At 41.5% G+C, this 19,927-nt stretch overlaps 1 protein-coding gene and 1 non-coding gene across 2 annotated transcripts in view; both read left to right on the forward strand.

Annotated features, from left to right (window-relative positions):
- The window catches only part of LOC145405765 (uncharacterized), a 2,040,591-nt gene that overhangs the window by 1,322,333 nt on the left and 698,331 nt on the right, over nucleotides 1-19,927 (forward strand). The window contains exon 6 of the mRNA XM_080276996.1: nucleotides 13,571-13,717. Within this exon, the coding sequence (XP_080133122.1) occupies nucleotides 13,571-13,717 (147 nt within the window). The remainder of the gene's footprint in view (nucleotides 1-13,570; nucleotides 13,718-19,927) is intronic.
- Nucleotides 16,313-16,431, forward strand: LOC145405934 (5S ribosomal RNA). The gene has a single exon (XR_013898471.1). It is a non-coding gene; the product is annotated as a 5S ribosomal RNA (ribosomal RNA).

Below are 19,927 nucleotides of genomic sequence, written 5' to 3' on the forward strand. Positions count from 1 at the left end.
AAAACAGACGGAGAGAAGGGCGCCAGTGAAGAAGTTAAGGTTGACAGAAGGTGGCATAGAGGGTGAAAATGACAGATATGAGATGCAGGAAAAGGAATAACAGAGAAATTTGTAAAGAGCATGATGAAAAACTTAGAAAAGCCATCGTTGAATGAGAATCGAAAATTATCTACGATGTAAGCGGATTACACAGAGAGACGAAAGAAGAGGAAAGGAGGAAAACAGTGATGAAAGAAACAAGGTTGTTAGAGGGAAGTGATGATGTTGAGAGATTAAATAAGAGAGATGTGAGGGTTGATTAGGTAGAAATATTGAAAAGAGATGGGGCGCTAATGAAAGAAAGGTAAGCATTGTCATATCGGCTTTTTCAATAAGAAAAATAACCGTAACGAACAAAGAGTCACTGATGTAAATTGTAATTGTGACACTACAAAGATGGAAAAGAAATAGAAACGAGATTAATGAAGTCAGTAAAGACCAGGAATAGAGAGGAATGGGAACACAGACCTGACAGAACTGCTCTGGATACATAAAGGGAAATATCACTGATGCAGGACACATGGAATCCATCCTATGTTCCCAGGATGCAGTTCCATTCCATTTTAAAAGTCAGTGAAGTATGGTGAAATGGTGGAGTTTCCTATTTCAGTAGCAGTGTGTCAGCAATGAAGATCACTTTTTATTAATTATTTCTTTAAAAAGTGTGTAATGACATGGTATATATACAAAGCCTAGCAAATGAGGGAGTGTTGGCCTGCTCGCCTGCCATTAGAGTGAGGCTCAGACCAGCCCGCGGAGGGACTAAGAAGGAATCCAGAGTCCTGAATCGGATTACCAGTGTGGAGGGAAGCACAGAGGTGGAGGGAAAGTGAAGTGCCAGGGAAAGGACAAGAGGAATAGTGAAGGAGGAGAGAGAGAGAGAGAGGAGAGGAAGAGCAATAAGGAAACATATGTTTTGAGAACAGTGCTGGTGGGTAGTGATGGTGATGCTGATAAGAAGTGCGAGTTAACCATTTAAGCCCAAGGACGTCTTGCTACATCCGGATGACTTTTATTAAACATTAGAGAACCATTTTAAGATCAAGAGGTTATTAGAAATTGGTTGTAAGTCCTTTACTACGACATATCTCTATTGTTCGAATAAGAGTGTCAAATGATAGCTAGAATGATATGTAGAGTGATCTTCATAGTTAAAGAGTTGAGAAAAAAAAAATAGAGAAATAACGAAAGTTAGGCAAGTTATAAACTGGAAACGGTAAGGAAACAGTAGAATACAAAAAAGGCAAAAGTATGAGCAAAACATGGTTAATGACGAAATAATGTGCTTGGGCGTTTAACAGATTGCAATGAGGAAAAAGAGCTGGAGATTAGTCAGAACAAAGTTAGAATTCATAGTTCAGAGTAAAGAGAGACTATTATCACGAAGAAATTACGATACTAGGGTAAAGGGTGAATGGGTGACGTTTCTTTAAAAGAGAATGCGTGTAAAAAATATAAGGCAAAAAAAGAATGAATGTTTAATAAAGTGAGTGTGTGTGTGTGTGTGTGTGTGTGTGTGTGTGTGTGTGTGTGTGTGTGTGTGTGTGTGTGTGTGTGTGTGTGTGTGTGTGTGTGTGTGTGTGTGTGTGTGTGTGTGTGTGTGTGTGTGCGTATGTATGTTCTTGTAGAGAAAAATTTGCGGAAAGATTCAACAGGAGGAACAATAAGAACGAATTTTAAAATAAAAACTGCATAGGATGCAGCGAAAAGAGACTGTGACTCGGGGGGAAAATTTGTCTCGAAGAAAAACAGTGGTAGAAGTAAGAAAATAGAGGTGGAGAAACAGGTCGAGTGCCAATATTTGAGTGTGGACACAAGCCTGACCCTTGCTGACCGCTGGCCCTCCATCACCCTACACGTCACCATCACCCCATACGCCACCCTCACCCTATCACCCTTACCCTACACGTCACCCTCACCCAACCCGTCAAAATCATTCCCTCACCGTACGTCACCATCACTGTACACGTCACCGTCACCCTGCATGTCATCATCACTATACACGTCACCGTCACTCTGCACGTCACCATCACTGTACACGTCACTGTCACCCTTCACCTCACCATCACTGTACACGTCACTGTCATCCATCACCTCACCATCACTGTACACGTCACCGCCACCCTGCACGTCATCATCACTGTACACATCACAGTCATCCTGCACGCCACCATTGCGCCACACATCACCCTTACCCAACACGTCACCAACACTTACACTATGCTTCACCCTCACCCTGTGCATTACCCTCACTCTGCACATCACCCTCAGCATGCAGATCAGCAATCTGCTCATCACCCTCGCCATGCACATAGCTATCTGCACTTCACCCCTCACCCTACGCGTCACTTCCATCCTACACATCACCACTACCTCACGTTATTAGTCACCCTCGCTGACTCACCCGACACGTCACTCTCACTCCACCCTACACCTCTCCATCACTCCCTCACTCCACGTAACTCCATAGCTCACCTTACACGTTACTACCACTCTCTCGCTCTACACATCACCACCACTCAGTCACCCTACACGTCATGACCACTCGATCACTCTACACGTCACCCTCATCTCACACGTCATCGCCATTGCCTCACCCTACACATCGCGCTCACTCTATACATTACATTTCGATTTATAACTCCCTCAGTAGGATGGCGTCATTTTATTATATCCCTGCAAACATCTGTGGATGGTATTCGTGTTAGGATAGTGTTTTCGAACTGGGGGTCGGATATATTCCTGATATCTCCTTTCTCGACAAGAAATCTCCTCTAAACTGATTATCGTCGCTTGGAGGTTCAAAAGATTAACACTCAACAGACGTCATCGTTTTTATGTAAATATTAACGCGACATTTGTATACGAATATAAATGCTTCCTCAGATGCTTCCTAACCCAGTATCAGTGCTGGATTTCTCTGGGGCAAAGTTCTTTTTGGACTAAACTGACACTCATTTGGTTACGAAGTTTATCATATATATATATATATATATATATATATATATATATATATATATATATATATATATATATATTTCATAAACAGTCCTCTTACACACACACACACACACACACACACACACACACACACACACTTCATTCTTGTGTTTTTATCCTTCTTGAGTTTAGCCACCCATTACTGCTGTCTTCAGATTCGGTGTGTGTGTTTGTGTGTGTGTGTGTGTGTGTGTGTGTGTGTGTTTTAACTTTGTCTCATATTCTCGTTATTACTTTCGGTATTTTTTTAGTCTCACGTATTTCTGCTCTCATTTTGCAAATTCGCAACTCCTCTATTTCACTGCCCTGTCAAACTGGGCCATGGTCTATTGATGACTACGTCAACCTGATGTTTCATTATCAAACAGTAATCTACCGTCTTTCATTTCTTAATCTTTCATTTCCCTTTTGTTGCAAATTATGCATTAATAGTACTTACTTCCTCTATTTAATGTTTATCTTTCATTGTACAATGCTTCGAACTTTCTTTTCATCTTCTCCTCTTTCTCTCGTCTCAGATGTTTCTCTATCGTGAACTTGGAAATGACCTGATCTAAATTCATTGACCTATGGGATAAGGGAATCAGTTGTGATGGTAATGGAAACAAGATTATGTAAACGAGTAGTCGGTAAGGGTTCACGTGTTGCCGGCAAATATAGCGAAAAGAAAGAGGGAATAAAGATAGGAAGGCGAAAATAAAAAAAGGAAGACTGTAGTTGAAAAGGATCAGAGGGAGATACAAAAGGAAGACCTGGTGAAAAAAGTCTTTAACGAGAGAAGCCAACAGCGAAGGGACAAAGAGAGAGAGAGAGAGAGAGAGAGAGAGAGAGAGAGAGAGAGAGAGAGAGAGAGAGAGAGAGAGAGAGAGAGAGAGGTGGAGAAAGGGGTTTGGAAAAAAGAATGATAAAAAAAAGTGGGAAGAGAACAGGAAAAGTGATGGAATGATAAAAGAGAGAGATATGTATGAAAGAGGGGAAGGATGAAAGAGAAAGAGGAAGGAAGATGGTGGAGAAAGAATGATGAAAGGGGAAGAAGAAGAGAGGCAGAGAAAAGGAAGTGAATACTCAAAATGTATATGGAACACGGAAGAATGAAAAAATGATGGAAGACTCGGAAACATTAAAAAGATAAGGGAAGAGATATAGAGGAAAGATTGTGTATAATGAAAGAAAAAAGATGAATACAAGTGATTCAAAGGAAATAGGGAGCAGGACACAGAGAAGAGGAGAAATGAAGGAGAAATAATGAGAGAAAATAATGATAGAGCAAAAAATAGGAAATGATGAACATGAAATGGGACGAGTAGAAAGAAAAGAAATGAAGAAAGAGAGAGGAAAAGAGAGAAAACAATGAAAGACGGGAAAAAAAAGAGAGAGAATAAATAAGGCAGAGAAGGAGATTGATGACTGGAAAAGAGAAAGGAGAGGATGAGAAAAAAAAGAAATGGGAGGAAAGAAGAAGAGGGAGTGGGAAGATCCAATGAGACGGGGAGAGAGAGAGAGAGAGAGAGAGGGAGAGAGAGAGAGAGAGAGCGAGGGAGAGAGAGAGAGAGGAAGTGAGAAAAGGGAGAGGAAAGAGGAAAGGGAAAATCCGTAGATAATGAAAATGAGGAAGTAAAGAGGAAGAACATGAAAGAGAGAGAATGAGAAAACGGAAAGAGAGAGAGAGAGAGAGAGAGAGAGAGAGACTCGCGTTACAAGTTCCCTCTTAAGATATGATATACATCTCAAAATTCTCTCTCTCTCTCTCTCTCTCTCTCTCTCTCTCTCTCTCCACTAAGTATCTCCTCGGGTTGTGATTCCATGGCAACGCAGCATCACCACTAACGAGACGAGCGCTAAGACTCATCACCCCACCTTTCCCGTCTACCTCTACCTACCTACCCTCTCTCTCTCTCTCTCTCTCTCTCTCTCTCTCTGCGCGCGCGTGTGCGTGCGTGCGTGTGTGCATGTGTGTATGCGTGTGTGTGTGTGTGTGTGTGTGTGTGAAATAATTTTGTTTATGTACTGTCGCCTATCTTCATTTGACCACCCTCTGCACATTACGTTTCTTGTCTAACTTGCCCATCTTCATATGCCCCTTTCAGTCTGTCTACCTGTCTGTCGGACTTCTCAGTCTGCTCATACTACCGTCACCTGTCCATTTAATTACATATGTACCTTCCGTATGAGCTATAAATTGGTGCCTGTCTAATCAGCTAATTTTCATTCCCGCGTCTCGTCTCACCTTTCATGCTTTGGCACTGTTGCCCCTCCATTGATTTTCCTATCCTTAGCGTCTGTTATTACTCATCTACCTGTTTCCAAGCCGCCTGTGTAATTGTTGTCGGTAAGCTTTTTAAGTCTGTCGCATTCATGTTTGTTTTAAAATGTTCCCCATATCTACACTTGCTCATCTCTCATTTTATCAGCATACTAATATTTTGTTCGCGATCCTGTCCTTCATTTCCAATACTTACATACCTTCCAGCCTGCCTTCCCTAGCTACATACTGCCTTCCCTAGCTACATACTGCCTTCCCTAGCTACATACTAGCTTGTTACATTCTGGCGAACTCGTATTGGTCGTAGTGGTTATGCCTCCATGATTTAGTTGTAGGGTATGATAATAATTATCGGGGCGCATTGTTTTTGTTGGTATTATTTGTGAGTGTGTTGATGTGTTTATTTGCGTATGCGTGAGGGTAAGCCTGCGAGTAAACAAAGGATAAGAGATTATATATATATATATATATATATATATATATATATCGGGGGTGAGGCCTCCTCAGGAAGAAAAGCGACAAGTCCTCTTTCACGGTTCGGGAGTGTTGTTGGGGAGATCGTTCCCGCCCATGCAGCCTCAGCCACCCTGCCAGCCTCACAGCTTGGTATGCCCGACTAAGAACGGGCCAGTGTATTTAGGGGTGATTAAATAGAAATGCATATTTTAGGCATTTTAAGACAATCTCCCTAGTACATACAGCAGTAATGCTAGGTATATCATTTGCTTTTTCCAAAAGATGACAATTGATTGGCCTTAAAGCGAGACAGGCCGGCGACACCTTGCGACCCTCAAAGGGAGGTAACGAAAAGTCTTCTTGACTATGTTCCTTTTCCGTCTTTGCTGTCGTTATTGGGCGACGTCTGAATCACGAAGCGGATGCCTGATTAGTTTTCGATGTTACAGAATTTTATCATGCCTAACTCCCAGTTACTTAGCATCCAGTCATGCCTTTCGGACGTCTCAAGCCAGTGCGTCCAGCACTGTGTTGGTCTATGATGCACTCCACCACATGCTACATGAAGCTACATGGCTCTTTGACGGCACCGCGTTGTTCTTTTCCGGGATTATGCTTGTGAGTTTTGGTTGTAAATTAATAAAAATTTGCGTGTTTGGGTAGTTTTATATAAAGAAGAGGCTTTCAAGCCATTTTTGCCCTAATGTCAAACACTTATACTTTGTGTAAAGCGAAGCAGTTCACACGAGGGAAAGTCGTGGTTAAAAACAAAATACACGATTAAACTGGCCTAGCTTTCCATTTAGATTTTTTTTTTTTTTTTTTTTATAGTTCAGAGTTTAACGTCTGTCGACTTTTCCCTCTAATCCTGTCACAGTGAAGCACAGGTCTCGAGAGATATCTTTTACTCGTAGCTGTAGACTTGGTGCTCGGAGTACTTGTTTGTGCCAAGTAGTGTAAATGAAAATTTGACGTTGGCACAGTGTAGCCAGGTAATGAAACTGATAAGGATTGCGGTGTATGGATAATATTAAAGTAACTACTGTATAATAAAGCTGAAAATCAGTGGTACGTCAGTTTGAGTTAAAAACGTTATTTTAATTAATTTTCTAGGACTTCTGTTAGCAGTCACGGTATACTGCCGCACGATTTTAAGGGAATGTGCAGTCAGGCTTGGTTACATGGAGTACAGCAGAGTTTAATACCGTTTCGGTTTGTATACTTAAAGCGATGTTGAAACCGAATCGTACTTGTGCACTGACAGCAATGTTAGATTCTTTACTACATGTACGCACGAAAAACACTTAAATGAGTAAGCATATTGTAGTCTGTGTCATACTGTTAGATCCGCGGAAAAAGAAACAAAAGGAGAAAAGAAAAGAAGTTCCGATGTATTGGAAACCGGCGAGTCTTTTCACCAAGGGCCATCGACAGACACTGAGGGCCACTGGAAAGGCAAGGTTAGGTTAGGTTCGATTAGATTTGGTGGCTCTCGGTGCCCCTCTATGAAAAGACCGACCCTTCCTGACTATTTCTTTCTTTCTTTTCTTCCTGCAGACAAGACGTTGATACTCTTTTGATGTGATTTATGTACTGTATGTTGATGCCAAAAACACAAAACGAACATGCAAGAGAAAAACAAAGTGGCTCGCAGTGGCCCTCTCTGAAAAGACTGATCCTTGGTGACGCGCAATTTCACATGACTAACATACAGTACAAGGTTTTTTCTGCCCACAAAACCTGCCTGATGACCTTCGTTTTTGTACAGTGCCCTGTCATGATTTCATCATCGCTATCTCAGAATAACTAATTGATTGTGGGAATTTATGTATTCGAAACTAGTAATTACTTCAATATTAATTCTAAATCAGTCGTCAAAGCTGTCATTACAATGCTGCTTACAAAGTTTAAGATGGCTCTAACTCCTCCTGATAGTCCACACAATTGAAATGATGAATTTATCAGTATAGAGGGCGCGAATAACTTTCTACAGCCAAAAATAATAATAATAAAAATAAATAAAAAAAGAAAAGAAAAAACAAAGAATCATAAGTGGAGCATCAGTAGACACCTTGAAAGGTAGAGCTGGCAGCTAGATGAGGAGGATCATGCACCCTAACATCTTGGCAAGTGTAGTTAAGTTTTTCCCGAGTTTGTGCCGTGGTGGTGCTGCCGGCAATATTCAACAAGATAAACGCCCTTGTGACTACGCCTTTGTGGAGGCAGTGTATCAAGCATGCTAGTACTACCGATCATAGGAAAGTTTTCAGGAGAGTAACCAGAAGTAGTTGGGAATATTTAAGAATAAGTGGAAGGTCAGAAAGTCACAGTTTGGTTAGGAGCTGATGTAACTTGTACCTGAGCCAGTTCAGGCATACGTATTCAATATTTTTCACATAACATGATAATCCTGATCAGTCCAGGGTTTATGTAGGTGTGGTTTTTAATCATATTTAAATTGGAACATAGGCATCCATATGCATAGGGAGAATGACGAAATTTTTCTTGAAACGCTAATAATAGATACATTCAGATGTGTTGTTGTCAAGCAGGCTGTAGACGCCGTCAGAGCTTCAGAACTACGTTTTCATCACGTCAATATTTGTGTCTCTGCATGTACAGAAATCTGAAAGTGGGTGCGCAGGATAAAGTGATGGGTATGGCCAGACTCACAGAAACTTTGTGGGTGAAAGATGTTTAGAAATGTTAATTGAGAAGTAAAAAGGGGATGATAAAGGATGTGTCACAATTTCAGTCTACTATAGTATTCATCTCCAAGGAAAAAGGCTTGTCACATAATATGACATACCTTTATATATAACACTGTTTGTATTGTTGCTGTTCTTGTTACTCTCCTAAACCAACCCAAACTTAAGTTTATTTCAAAACCATTTTTGATATTGTATAAATTATCACTGTTCAACGAAATGTTTGCGATGTGTTGTCATATGATTGGGAGTGCCTCTACAGTAGGAAAGTAAAGGCTTTGCGAGGAGGTATACTTATCATCATAAATCGTTATTTATATGAATGCACATGCATCATGTTGATGGCGTGTAACATGAAGGTGACCTCATAATTGTGCTACAAGTAGTGTTGACTTGAATGGATGTAACTGGATCTGAATTACCCTGGGCTGGCCATATCACCATCCCCAGAGGATTATCTTTTCATACCATGTACGGTACACGCCTGGTTTATTGAGCTTGAGAGAGACTTTCCTATGAGAGGAATTTAATGAGTATTTTTCATATCCTTTTCACAAAGAGAATATCCAAAGAAAAAAAAAAGTATGGCAATAGAATAATGAAATATAACTGACATCCTCAGTGAAGTGAAAATTGACTTGAGTGGACCCGATTTAGTAACTAGAGACCTTGCGCACTCAGAATTGGGTGAAGCGAGGCTGTTATGACCCAGACGAATGAATTTAACAGAGATCTGGTTTGACCACTAGAATGAGTTGGTCATAATTGGGGTGTCGTTATTGGGCGACGTTCTCACTGGACTATAACTGACAATTTCACTTGCACTGATAGTTATGCCTGCATAGTGCAGGGATGCGGTCAACATCCCCCTTATAATTATTATAATAATAATAATAATAATAATAATTATTATTATTATTATTATATCGATTACTGATTGTGATTTTGCTGTGAGAATAACAGCCGCGACGTATGTATTTGTTGAAACAACTGTACGTCTTTATTGCCTAGCTTATTTCCGTATCTTGGCATTACTTAAATATTAGGAATTATTTCCTGAAGAATATATATATATATATATATATATATATATATATATATATATATATATATATATATATATATATATATATATATATATATATATATATATATAAGTTTGTGAGAAGGAGCCAGTATTTCGAAAGTTTACATTAGGTGCGGAATGAATGATTGTCTGGTCCACTTCACTGAACATGCTGTTTGGTAGTTTTATTCCATTTTCTCGTTCTTCGCATGTAGCTCCTACCTCACTCAGTCCCTTAAGTGGGAGTTGTGGTTGAGATGATGATCCATCTGCCTTGTTGAGTCACTGCTTTCTCTGGCTCCCTAGCATATATCGGAGTCCGTGGAAGATAGTAAAATGAGTAATGATATTCAGGTTTCTTGCCCTCTGACGAATGTGTACTGTTTCCAGTTGGCGGCTACAGTTGTGTGCTGTTTATATGTTACACTGTAGCATTTACTTGATAAGCGCCTTTCTATCAGCATCCGTTCTTTTCCTTTTCTTCTTCGTCGTCTTCTTCATCGACCTGCAATTGGAATGGGGGTGTGAGTTACTTGCGATAATAAGTTTGAAGGTTGGATAGTCAATGTTTAGGCCCCTTGAACAAGAAAAGTTTGTGTCTTGCATTATCTGTAGCAAGATAATTATTAAATGAATAAACGTCCTCGCCCTGTTTCGAACATGGAATCTTCCGATCTGCAGTCAGACCACTGAGCTCTATAATAATGAGGGGCTGTCTCCGCAGACAGCGTGTAGCTTGGCCGCCACATTGAAACACCACCACTCGTCGCCTCCACCATGGAAATGCAGTTGGATCACTGTTCTTAGCTTGCTGTTTCTGTTTCGCTCTTGCTTACATAAGCTAAGTAGTGGTTCATGGCACTATACCTTCCAAATTCATCGGCTGATTTCAAAAGACGTGGACGTCGGTGGTGTAGATAAACATCAGCGATGCCCTGGGCCCTGGCGGCTGTTACACAAACTACGTGGTCCTTCCCATGAGAAAGCCTCACCATAGTATATAGCTCAGTATACAGTGAGTCAGACGCATTACCGTTGCGCCACGGGTCCTTTAATGGTAGTGGTAATAACTTTTTATATCGCTTTTTAACCCCATGGCTTACCATATGTTTACTTTCATGTAGTCTGATATGGAAGAATGCATCGATTTCTTTAATATTGCTCCTTGGTTGTAATACATCAATATTAATTTTGACTCCGAGACTTCCAGAGTGAGTTACAGTAGGTTAAATTGGATGCTTGTCTGAGCTACCCCAGTTTTCCATGCCCTGCCTGGGGTGCGTAGGGCAAAGAACACAGGAAGGAAAATAATGGCAAAAAGAAAGCTACGAGTACCAGCAGAGCGTGTGAAATTAACCACATCAATTCACGCCACTTTTATATCCTTGAAATTCATCGTTACTTTTTTTTCGTTATATCTTCAATGAGTTAATAACTCTTAATAAAGATAGTACCGTCAAGTGTTTTTAACTTACAGTACATAAAATTTGTGACCCATATTATTAGGGTAAGTTCTTGGTAATGTAATTTCACTAAATTGATGCTCGATATCACGAGAGTTTGATTAAGACTTTTGAACAAACATGGTCCATACATGTGCACCCGGAGGCTTTGAATACTATTAACTTACTTTCAGCCACATAGTAACAATTAGTGGAGGTGGAAATATTTTTGCAAGTTACCCTACAATAGGCGGTGATATACGTTTTCTATCTCATCGATGAGTAAAGAAAACAATTTTTATGGTACACTAAAGTAATGCTACTAGGCAATTTTTAATGGTCTTCCATTTGTTGAGATACAGTATGACAAGACTGTAGGACGTGAGTTGAGGGCTATATGTATAGAGTTTTGTATCTGAATTAAGTGATAAGGATATGCCATTTTTATTTGTAATGGATAACTTTAGTCATCTCTGTAGTTTGCCTAGTTTATGCTTCGAGAAAAATATCTAGATAATTAATATTTCATCATTCCGTGATATTCAGTAAGAATCAACTGACAGTTTCTTTTGTACATAACTATTTCTTGTGATTTGATTAATATGATGATTTGCAGGTTGAACTTTATTTTGTGAAGATATTCAGATATCTTTATCCTCTGTGATGTAGGCTATAGACAGCTTTATCTTGTGATGATGTGGAGACCGCTCTGTCTGATATGAGGATGCACAGACCACTTTCTCTGATGTGAAGATCTGCCGACTGAGCTTTAGCTCGGGAAGATATCCAGACAACTTTATTTGATGCTCAGATGCTCAGACTGAATGTTATCTTATATGAAATTTTGCGGTTGCACTTCAAGCTTCTTTGAGTATATTCACACACACACACACACACACACACACACACACACACACACACTCCATACCGCAAATTTCTACATGTCCTTCTCACTGTAGCCTACATTTCACAAGCTTTCCACGTCTGTACCCGTGCGTGAAGTACTGGATCACTTTATCCGTGACAGAAAAGTTATGTTTTGTACCTTATGGATCAGTTACCCTTCAGGGTCCGTAAAAACGCGGTTTCAGCGTATGTGCCTTCGTAGAGCTGCCCGACTGTGTCAGGCATGTCCAAGCCGGGCCTTTGCTTTATAAACAGATTCATCGAACCAGTTCTCATATCTTAAACACTTTGAAATTTTGTTTTTTAGAATAAAGCGTTCGTAATGAAGGCAGTTTCTGACGATGTCGACACCATCATCTCTCGCCAGGCTGACAAACATATCATTATATACTTGAAATAAAGCTTTGTCTCATTTGTAATTATCCGATAAAATAATTTCCACTGCTTTTTGGAAGGGCAGTCACCCCATATTTACTAGCGATCCCACCAAGACTAAGTGGATCTGAAACAAAGGTGAAAGAACAGTGTGCGGAAATGAATACAAGTAATTTTTTGCCTTCTAACGTTGAAGCCACTAAAATCGCACAGCGAGTACTCTCAACCTATTGCAAGTATTTTACTGGTGTGTGTGTGTGTGTGTGTGTGTGTGTGTGTGTGTGTGTGTGTGTGTGTGTGTGTGTGTTGGCAAAAAATGTTCATCACTATCACTACCTATGTTGACCTTAATGATGAAAAAAACAGTACCAAGTTGAAACTGTTTGAATAACAGTAGGACATCACACTGTAAATCTCATCTGATCCTTCCACAGAGTAAACAAACATTTTGCAAAAGTGTTCTTATGATATGTGTCTTAGGGTAACAGTCCCATAAATTATTCAGATTGAAAAATTATACCCAATTCCTTGTCCTTCTGCCTACGGGTAACTTTACACTCCCTCTTCTGTCTTTCATTCCTTCATTCTTTCCTCTTCCTTCTGCCTATGGGTGACTCTACACTGAGTGACAAGCCAAATGGTTTCCTGTACACCAGGAAACTATTTTCTACGCTGGGTGGTAACCATATAACCAAATTTTGGCGCCTGGTGGTTTAGTGGGTAATTATTGTGCTCCAATCGGATTGAGCCGGTGAAGATTTATATCCAAGGGGTGGTTGGGGTTTATTGCTCACGTAATGCCACTCAGGGATGAGTGAGGTTGGTCACTCTCATCTTAAATGTCAGGACCAACTGCCCAGCCCCGGGCTCCTACGCTCCTCATGGGGCAACGTAGGATTGGATGATGCATGGATAGATGTAAAAGTAGCTCACTGGGAATGTACAGCAAAAGATGGTTAAATTTATTGTATCTCGTCAATAAGCCACTTTTTGCATAATGTATTTATAATTCTTCCACTGTCATTGAAATTGCTGTAACAGTCTGACTGGAGTTGTTACTGAATATGCAGATATAACTCCCTGTTGAAGGCATGCCTGAATACCGTAGTGTTACTAAATCATTAAGAAGTTTTTAAAACTTTCGTTTCGTTGACATTCATACATTCTCTACTTGAGTCTAATCCAACAGTTACCCTAAGTCAATCAATCATACAAACCAGAATCACCTTTTCCCTTGTCTTCCACCAGCCTGTCTCGTCTCTGCCAGCCTGTCTTTTCCATGCTCCATGCCAACCCTCTCCCTCTGTGCCCCCAGACGGTGTACATGGCCCACGCCCTGAGGAGGATCAGCTACGCTACGTGTGACCCCGACAACCGCCAGTTCAGCTTCCTGGCGCGGGAACCCAAAGGACACTTCTCGCTTCAGTACTGCCACGCCTTCCTCACCCACACTCCAGACCAGGTAAGGCAACTGCTTGTACAGGTGTCGCCTTATACCATCACAAAAATGTGTCAAAGCCTAAAGATATCTTATCATTATCATCATCATTATCATCACGAAAGACCAGGTGAAGCATTCGTTGTACGGTTGTGGGTAGCTGTTCTTTTACTCTGTGCTGAAGGGATACAAATGAGTAAGAAGAAAAACAGGATGAACTTACAGTCTTTATTTCCCTAACATTTCTTTCTCTTCATATACATCCTGTCAATAGATTGGCAGTGGTGAGTCCGAGGCTTCAGAGAAATATAGAACTTCAAGCTGTTTCTTGTGCTTACGTCCCACCAACTTTGTCTAGTTGCCACTGTGGATCATTTACAACCGTCTGGGGTCTGCTGTTAAAATCTTCCTCGCTCACACCCCACGGACGAGTTAGTGGTTGAGTGGTATAGTCGTAGATAGTAGTTCTTTGCTCTGTCTGAAAATCATGTCATTGCCTAAACGATACATCATCATCATCATCATCATCATCATCATCATCATCTATAAAGGGGGTGCACAGCTGAGGATAATGAATTCTTGCACACCGTTTGGCATCTTGTGTCAAAACCTTCCTCACCCACAAATCCAACCGGATGATCTCGATTCGACTGAATAGTTGTACAGGTGGGGTTAGTTGTTCGTGTATAACGTGTCGAAAAAAAAAAAAAAATCCTATACTCCACCCAGGTAAGTCGTTCTGTCTAAGAGTTTACATTATTGTAGTCAGTCGTTCTGCACATTCTGAAACTAGTGCTTGACCGCAAAAATTTACTGGACTAACTAACAGCCTGGTCTCCGACCCGAGGAAACTTCATAAAGGATCTGAACTAATTTGTAAGATAAAAGAAACACCGTACCAGGCAAGTATTAGCTGATATCATTTTGTTTGTTTGGCTTGGGAATGGCTGGGAAAAGAAGGGAGGTGAGAAGAAAGGAAGGATGGGAGTAGTGGAAGCAGTGAAGTAAGTCAATATGAAGAAATCCCCAGGAATTAATGCAGTGGGTGGTAAAATGCTGAAGCATGGAGTAGAGATAGTAGTAGAATGGATGTGGAAGATGAGCAGATTGGCCTGGAAGGAAGGTAGAGTCCTGGAGGATTGGAAGGCAGAAATAATAGTATTCCCCTGTACAAAGGAAAAAGGGGAAAAAAGTCTGTGGTAATCATTGGGGTATTTGTCTTCTTAATGTAATGGGAAAAGTATATGGTAGGATACTTATTGACAGAGTTAGGGAAATAACAGGGGAATTAGTTGGAGAAGAACAGGGAGGTTTTAGGAAGGGAAGAGGTTGTGTAGATCAGATACTCGTCCTTAGGTCTTTAGTGGATAGAGAAGGGAAAGAAGTTGTATGCGGCCTTCATGGATTTGGAAAAAAGCATATGACAGTGGATAGACATGTAATATGGAAAGTATTAAGAATATATCGGGTAAATGGGAAGCTCGTGAATGCTGTGATGAGTATGTACTGTATGAAGGTGCTAAGGCTGCAGTGCGTGTGAAATGAGTGAATTTATCTACCTGAATCTCGGACTGGAAAGGGAATGTCTCATTTCTCCATGGTTGCTCAATCTATATATGGATGGGGTTATAAAAGAGGTACAAGGTAGGGCAATAGATGTTGGAGTGGCCCTAATGAGAGAGGACAGTGTTTCGAAATTTCCTGTACTGTTTTTTGCGAAGGATGCTATACTGTTAAACGAAGACGTTGGGGAACTGCAAGGCTTGGTGACTGAGTTTGGGAGAGTATGTAAGAAACGGAATCTAAAAGAAAATGTTGGGAAAAGTAAAGTTTTTTTTTTTTTTTAATAAGAACAGAGGAAAGAAAAACAAACGATTAAGAAAAAATAATCCATACACCTGATTACTGGTGTCCTCCATTCATAACAAGTCTGTAACAGTTGGACTTGAACAGCTGTAGGTTGAAGTTTAGGTGGAAATTACTCTTGGGAAGCGAGTTCCAAAGAGATGCAGTTCGGAGAAGAAAAGATTTTCGATAGGCGAAAGTTCTGCAATATGGCAGTGTGACATTCCAGTCATGAGCGCCACCAAATGCCCGTGCAGAACAGGGGAAGGGGTGAAGAGCTGATACAGTGGATGCAATTTGGTTTGAGCATTTACCATAAAAGTATCTGTAAAATGATGCAAGGGAGACGACATTCCTTCTTACCTGCAAGGGAGGTAGTTTATTTTTTTTATTATTATTTTTTGCTAGGAAGAAGGAACCAAAGGCCGAGCCCGTAAAATAGTTCCCTCCAAGAAAAAAACAACAACAGAAAAGTGAGCCAAATTTGTATTAGCAGGGCTTTTAATAATTCTAACAGCTTTGTTCTGAATTTTGTATAGAAGATTTAGTGCAACCTCCTCGCATCCATTCCACAAGGGTGAGGGGTATATATACAGTATATATATATATATATATATATATATATATATATATATATATATATATATATATATATATATATATATACTAGACAGCCTAAGCCACTTGGTAGAGATATATTGGTTGTATCATCCCCACTTCAATAGGAATAGGCCGGTCCTGCAGTGGACACTCAAACGGCTGATGATATATATATATAACGGCCATGCCACGTTGAGTACACCGCTTCCCGTCCGATCAGCGAAGTTAAGCAACGTTGGGTCTGGTTAGTACTTGGATGGGTGACCGCCTGGGAACACCAGATGCTGTTGGCATAACGTACTCCCTACGTGTCAAGTGGGGTTGGTGGAGGATTAGTGCCCCTCCCTGTAAAACAGTTAACTCTAAGCCCTTGGCCACCCCGCTTGGGATACATGGCGTCTGGCAATGAATGAATATATATATATATATATATATATATACCGGTATATATATGTGTGTAGCATATTTACAGAAGAAATATGTGCAGCATGTGATGTGGTGTGTGGAAGGAAGAGTAGACGGAGGGGGGTGCAAGGAACAGCGTGGTGGACTGAAGAGGTGAAACAGGCTGTGGCACAAAAGAAGAAAGCATACAATGAATGGATGAGAAATAGGGGCGTGGAAGAAGTTGAGAGGCAGAAGAGAGAGTAATATGTAGAAAGAAAGAGAGAGGTGAAAAGATTAGTAAGAGAGAGTAAGAAGAGAGTGGATGAGGAATTTGGAAGGAATTTGAGTGTAAAGTGGAGGGACTGTAAGAAAATGTTCTGGAGAAAGGTGAAAAGAGTAAGACTGGGTGGAAGTGAAGTTAGCAGGGGAGTTAAAGATAAAAATGGTAGATTACTAGTGGAGAAGGGAGAAAAAGTGAGCAGATGGAGAGAACACTTTAAGGAATTGTTGAACGTAGAGGATGGAAGTAATGCTAGTAAAAGTGGCTGGGGAATGGTTGGGAGAAGGAGGGAGGTGAGAAAACAGGAAGAAATCAGTAGGATAGAAGTTGTGGAAACAATGAAGAAAGTTAAATCGGGGAAAGCCCCAGGAATTGATGGAGTGTGTGGTGAAATGCTGAAGCATGGGGGAGAGATAGTAGTAGAATGGATGTGGAAGATGTGCAGATTGGCCTGGGAGGAAGGTAGAGTCCCGGAGGATTGGAAGTCAGGTATAATTATTCCCTTGTACAAAGGAAAAGGAGAAAAAGAAGTGTGTGGTAATCACAGGGGCATTTGTCTTCTTAGTATAATAGGAAAAGTGTATGGTAGGATACTTATTGACAGTGTTAGAGAAAGAACAGAGAAATTAGCTGGAGAAGAACAGGGAGGCTTTAGGAAGGGAAGAGGTTGTGTAGATCAGATATTCATTCTTAGATCTTTAGTGGAAAAGTTTCTAGAGATGGGAAAGAAGTTGTATGCGGCTTTCATGGATTTGGAGAAAGCATATGACAGGGTGGATAGACAAGGATTGTGGAAAGTGTTAAGAATATATGGAGTAGATGGGAAGTTGTTGAATGCTGTGAAGAGTATGTACGATGGTGAGAAGGCTGCAGTGCGTGTGGATGGTGAACTAAGTGAATTTTTCTCTTTGAAAGTTGGTTTGAAACAGGAATGTGTCATGTCTCCATGGTTGTTCAATCTGTACATGGATGGGGTTATAAAAGAGGTACAAGGTAGGGTAGTGGATGTTGGAGTGGCCCTGGTGAGAGAGGATAGTGTTTGGAAACTCCCTATACCGTTGTTTGCAGATGATACTGTGTTGTTGAGTGAAGACGAAGGGGAGCTGCAAGGCTTGGTGGATGAGTTTGAGAGAGTGTGTAAGAAACGGAATCTAAAGGTGAATGTAGGGAAGAGTAAAGTGATGGTCTTTGAGAGAGGTGAAGTCAGTGAATGTACAGCGAGGCTGGATGGTGAGGAATTGGAAAATGTGAGTACGTTTAAGTACTTGGGTAGTGTGATGAGTAAGGATGGAGGTTTGGAGGGTGAAGTACTTGAAAGGGTACAGCAGGGAAGAAAGGTTGCTGGTTCTTTGAAAGCAGTGATTAGAAGCAGGGAAGTGAGCATGGAAGTGAAAAAGTTACTACATGACAGTATTGTGATACCAACTCTAACGTACGGAAGTGAAGCTTGGACGCTGCTGGAAGGACACAAGTCAAGAGTGAGAGCAGTGGAAATGAGTTATTTAAGAGGAGCCTGTGGAGTCACATGGAGAGACAGGCTGACGAATGAGGATATAAAGGAGCGTTGTGGTGTTGATGTGGATGTGATAGGAAGCGTTATGAGGAACACACTGAGGTGGTTTGGCCATGTGGAGAGGATGGAGGGTGAAAGACTGACGAAGAGAGTGTATGTGAGTGAGGTGGAGGGGGGAAGAGGGAAGAGGAGGCCGAGGATGAGATGGAGGGATGGGGTGGAGAGGTATATGAGAGAGGGGGGTGTGAGTTGGTAGCAGGGCAGTGAAATGGCGGGGGACAGGGCGACTTGGAGGCGATTTGTTTGTGGCCACCCCAAACGGGATTGAGGCGTCTGGCAATAGATAGATAGATATATATATATATATATATATATATATATATATATATATATATATATATATATATATATATATATATATATATATATTATCGCCTGCCGTTACAAAGGCGGAACGATAATGTTTTTGTCCGCCTCTCTCTCTGTGTGTGTGTGTGTGTGTGTGTGTGTGTGTGTGTGTGTGTGTTTCCCATTTTATCTCATGAATGGCTAGAGCTATCAACATGAAACATTCTAGGTATCAAGATATGGCCAAAATCTTGGACGTGTTCAAAAATGGGCAGTTCGGGTCAAGGTTAAGGTCACCAACATGGTTGCCAAAGGTCAACCAGTTTTTATCACCCACCATTAGCACCATTATATCTCATGAACAACTTGAGCTATCAACTTGAGACCTTCACGGTATCAAGATATGGCCAAAATCTCCTGGCCCTCCCGGGGGTGGCGTCCCATGGCGTCCCGAGAGTGAGGCTCCGCCATCCTTCCCCCCCAGGGGTGAGGCAGCCCCCGGGCCTCCCCTGGGGGTGGTATCCCCCAGCCACCAGAGGGAAGAGCGCCGCCCCCGTCCCCTTACTTGGGGGCGCCGACCCCCGGCCCCTTAGGGGTGGCGCAGACCCCCGGCCTCCCCCGAGGGGAGCCCGCCGCACGGCCCCCCGGGGGGGGGGAGTCGGGGGCGGCGCTCCCCCGGGGGGGGGCCGCGCTTGTAACTTGGCCAACAGCATATTCCGGCGGGCGATTAGTATTCGGTTCCCGAATGCTTTTCTTTCATTTATATATTTAACGCTTGCAACCTAGAGGCGATTATATCTTCCGCTCAGAGGAAACAGCTCGAAATGGAGGAGTTTAATGTAGTCTTCAGTATTCTTCCCCTTTTGCTGCGGGTCTTGCTTTAATGAATATAAAACAATGTCACTACAGCAAGAATAAAACAGAAGTAAGTGGTCTGGTTGCATACTCAAGAAAATTTAGAAATACGTACCCAGGAGAACCACATGGAACTATTGCACACTCCTACCCTCCCCAGCGTGTCGGTCTCCTCTTCAGAGTATCAGTTAGGTCGAGGCGTCGAGCTGTCAGTTTTCTCCCTCGTTCTGTTTCCTTGTAATTCCACGTTTTCTCTTCCTTCTCCTGCTCACTGTGAACAGGAATAGAATGATTGCTGAATGAGTCTTCCGGAATTCAGTGATTTGTGTTTCCTGTTTGATTAGGGTGCTGCTCCGTGATTGATGGAGGGCATGGGAAATAGAACATAAGACAGATACATTGCTAG

Source organism: Coenobita brevimanus, chromosome 68, assembly GCF_032717465.1.
Source record: "Coenobita brevimanus isolate Jiangsu-jjx chromosome 68, ASM3271746v2, whole genome shotgun sequence".
Classification (NCBI taxonomy): Eukaryota; Metazoa; Arthropoda; class Malacostraca; order Decapoda; family Coenobitidae; genus Coenobita; species Coenobita brevimanus.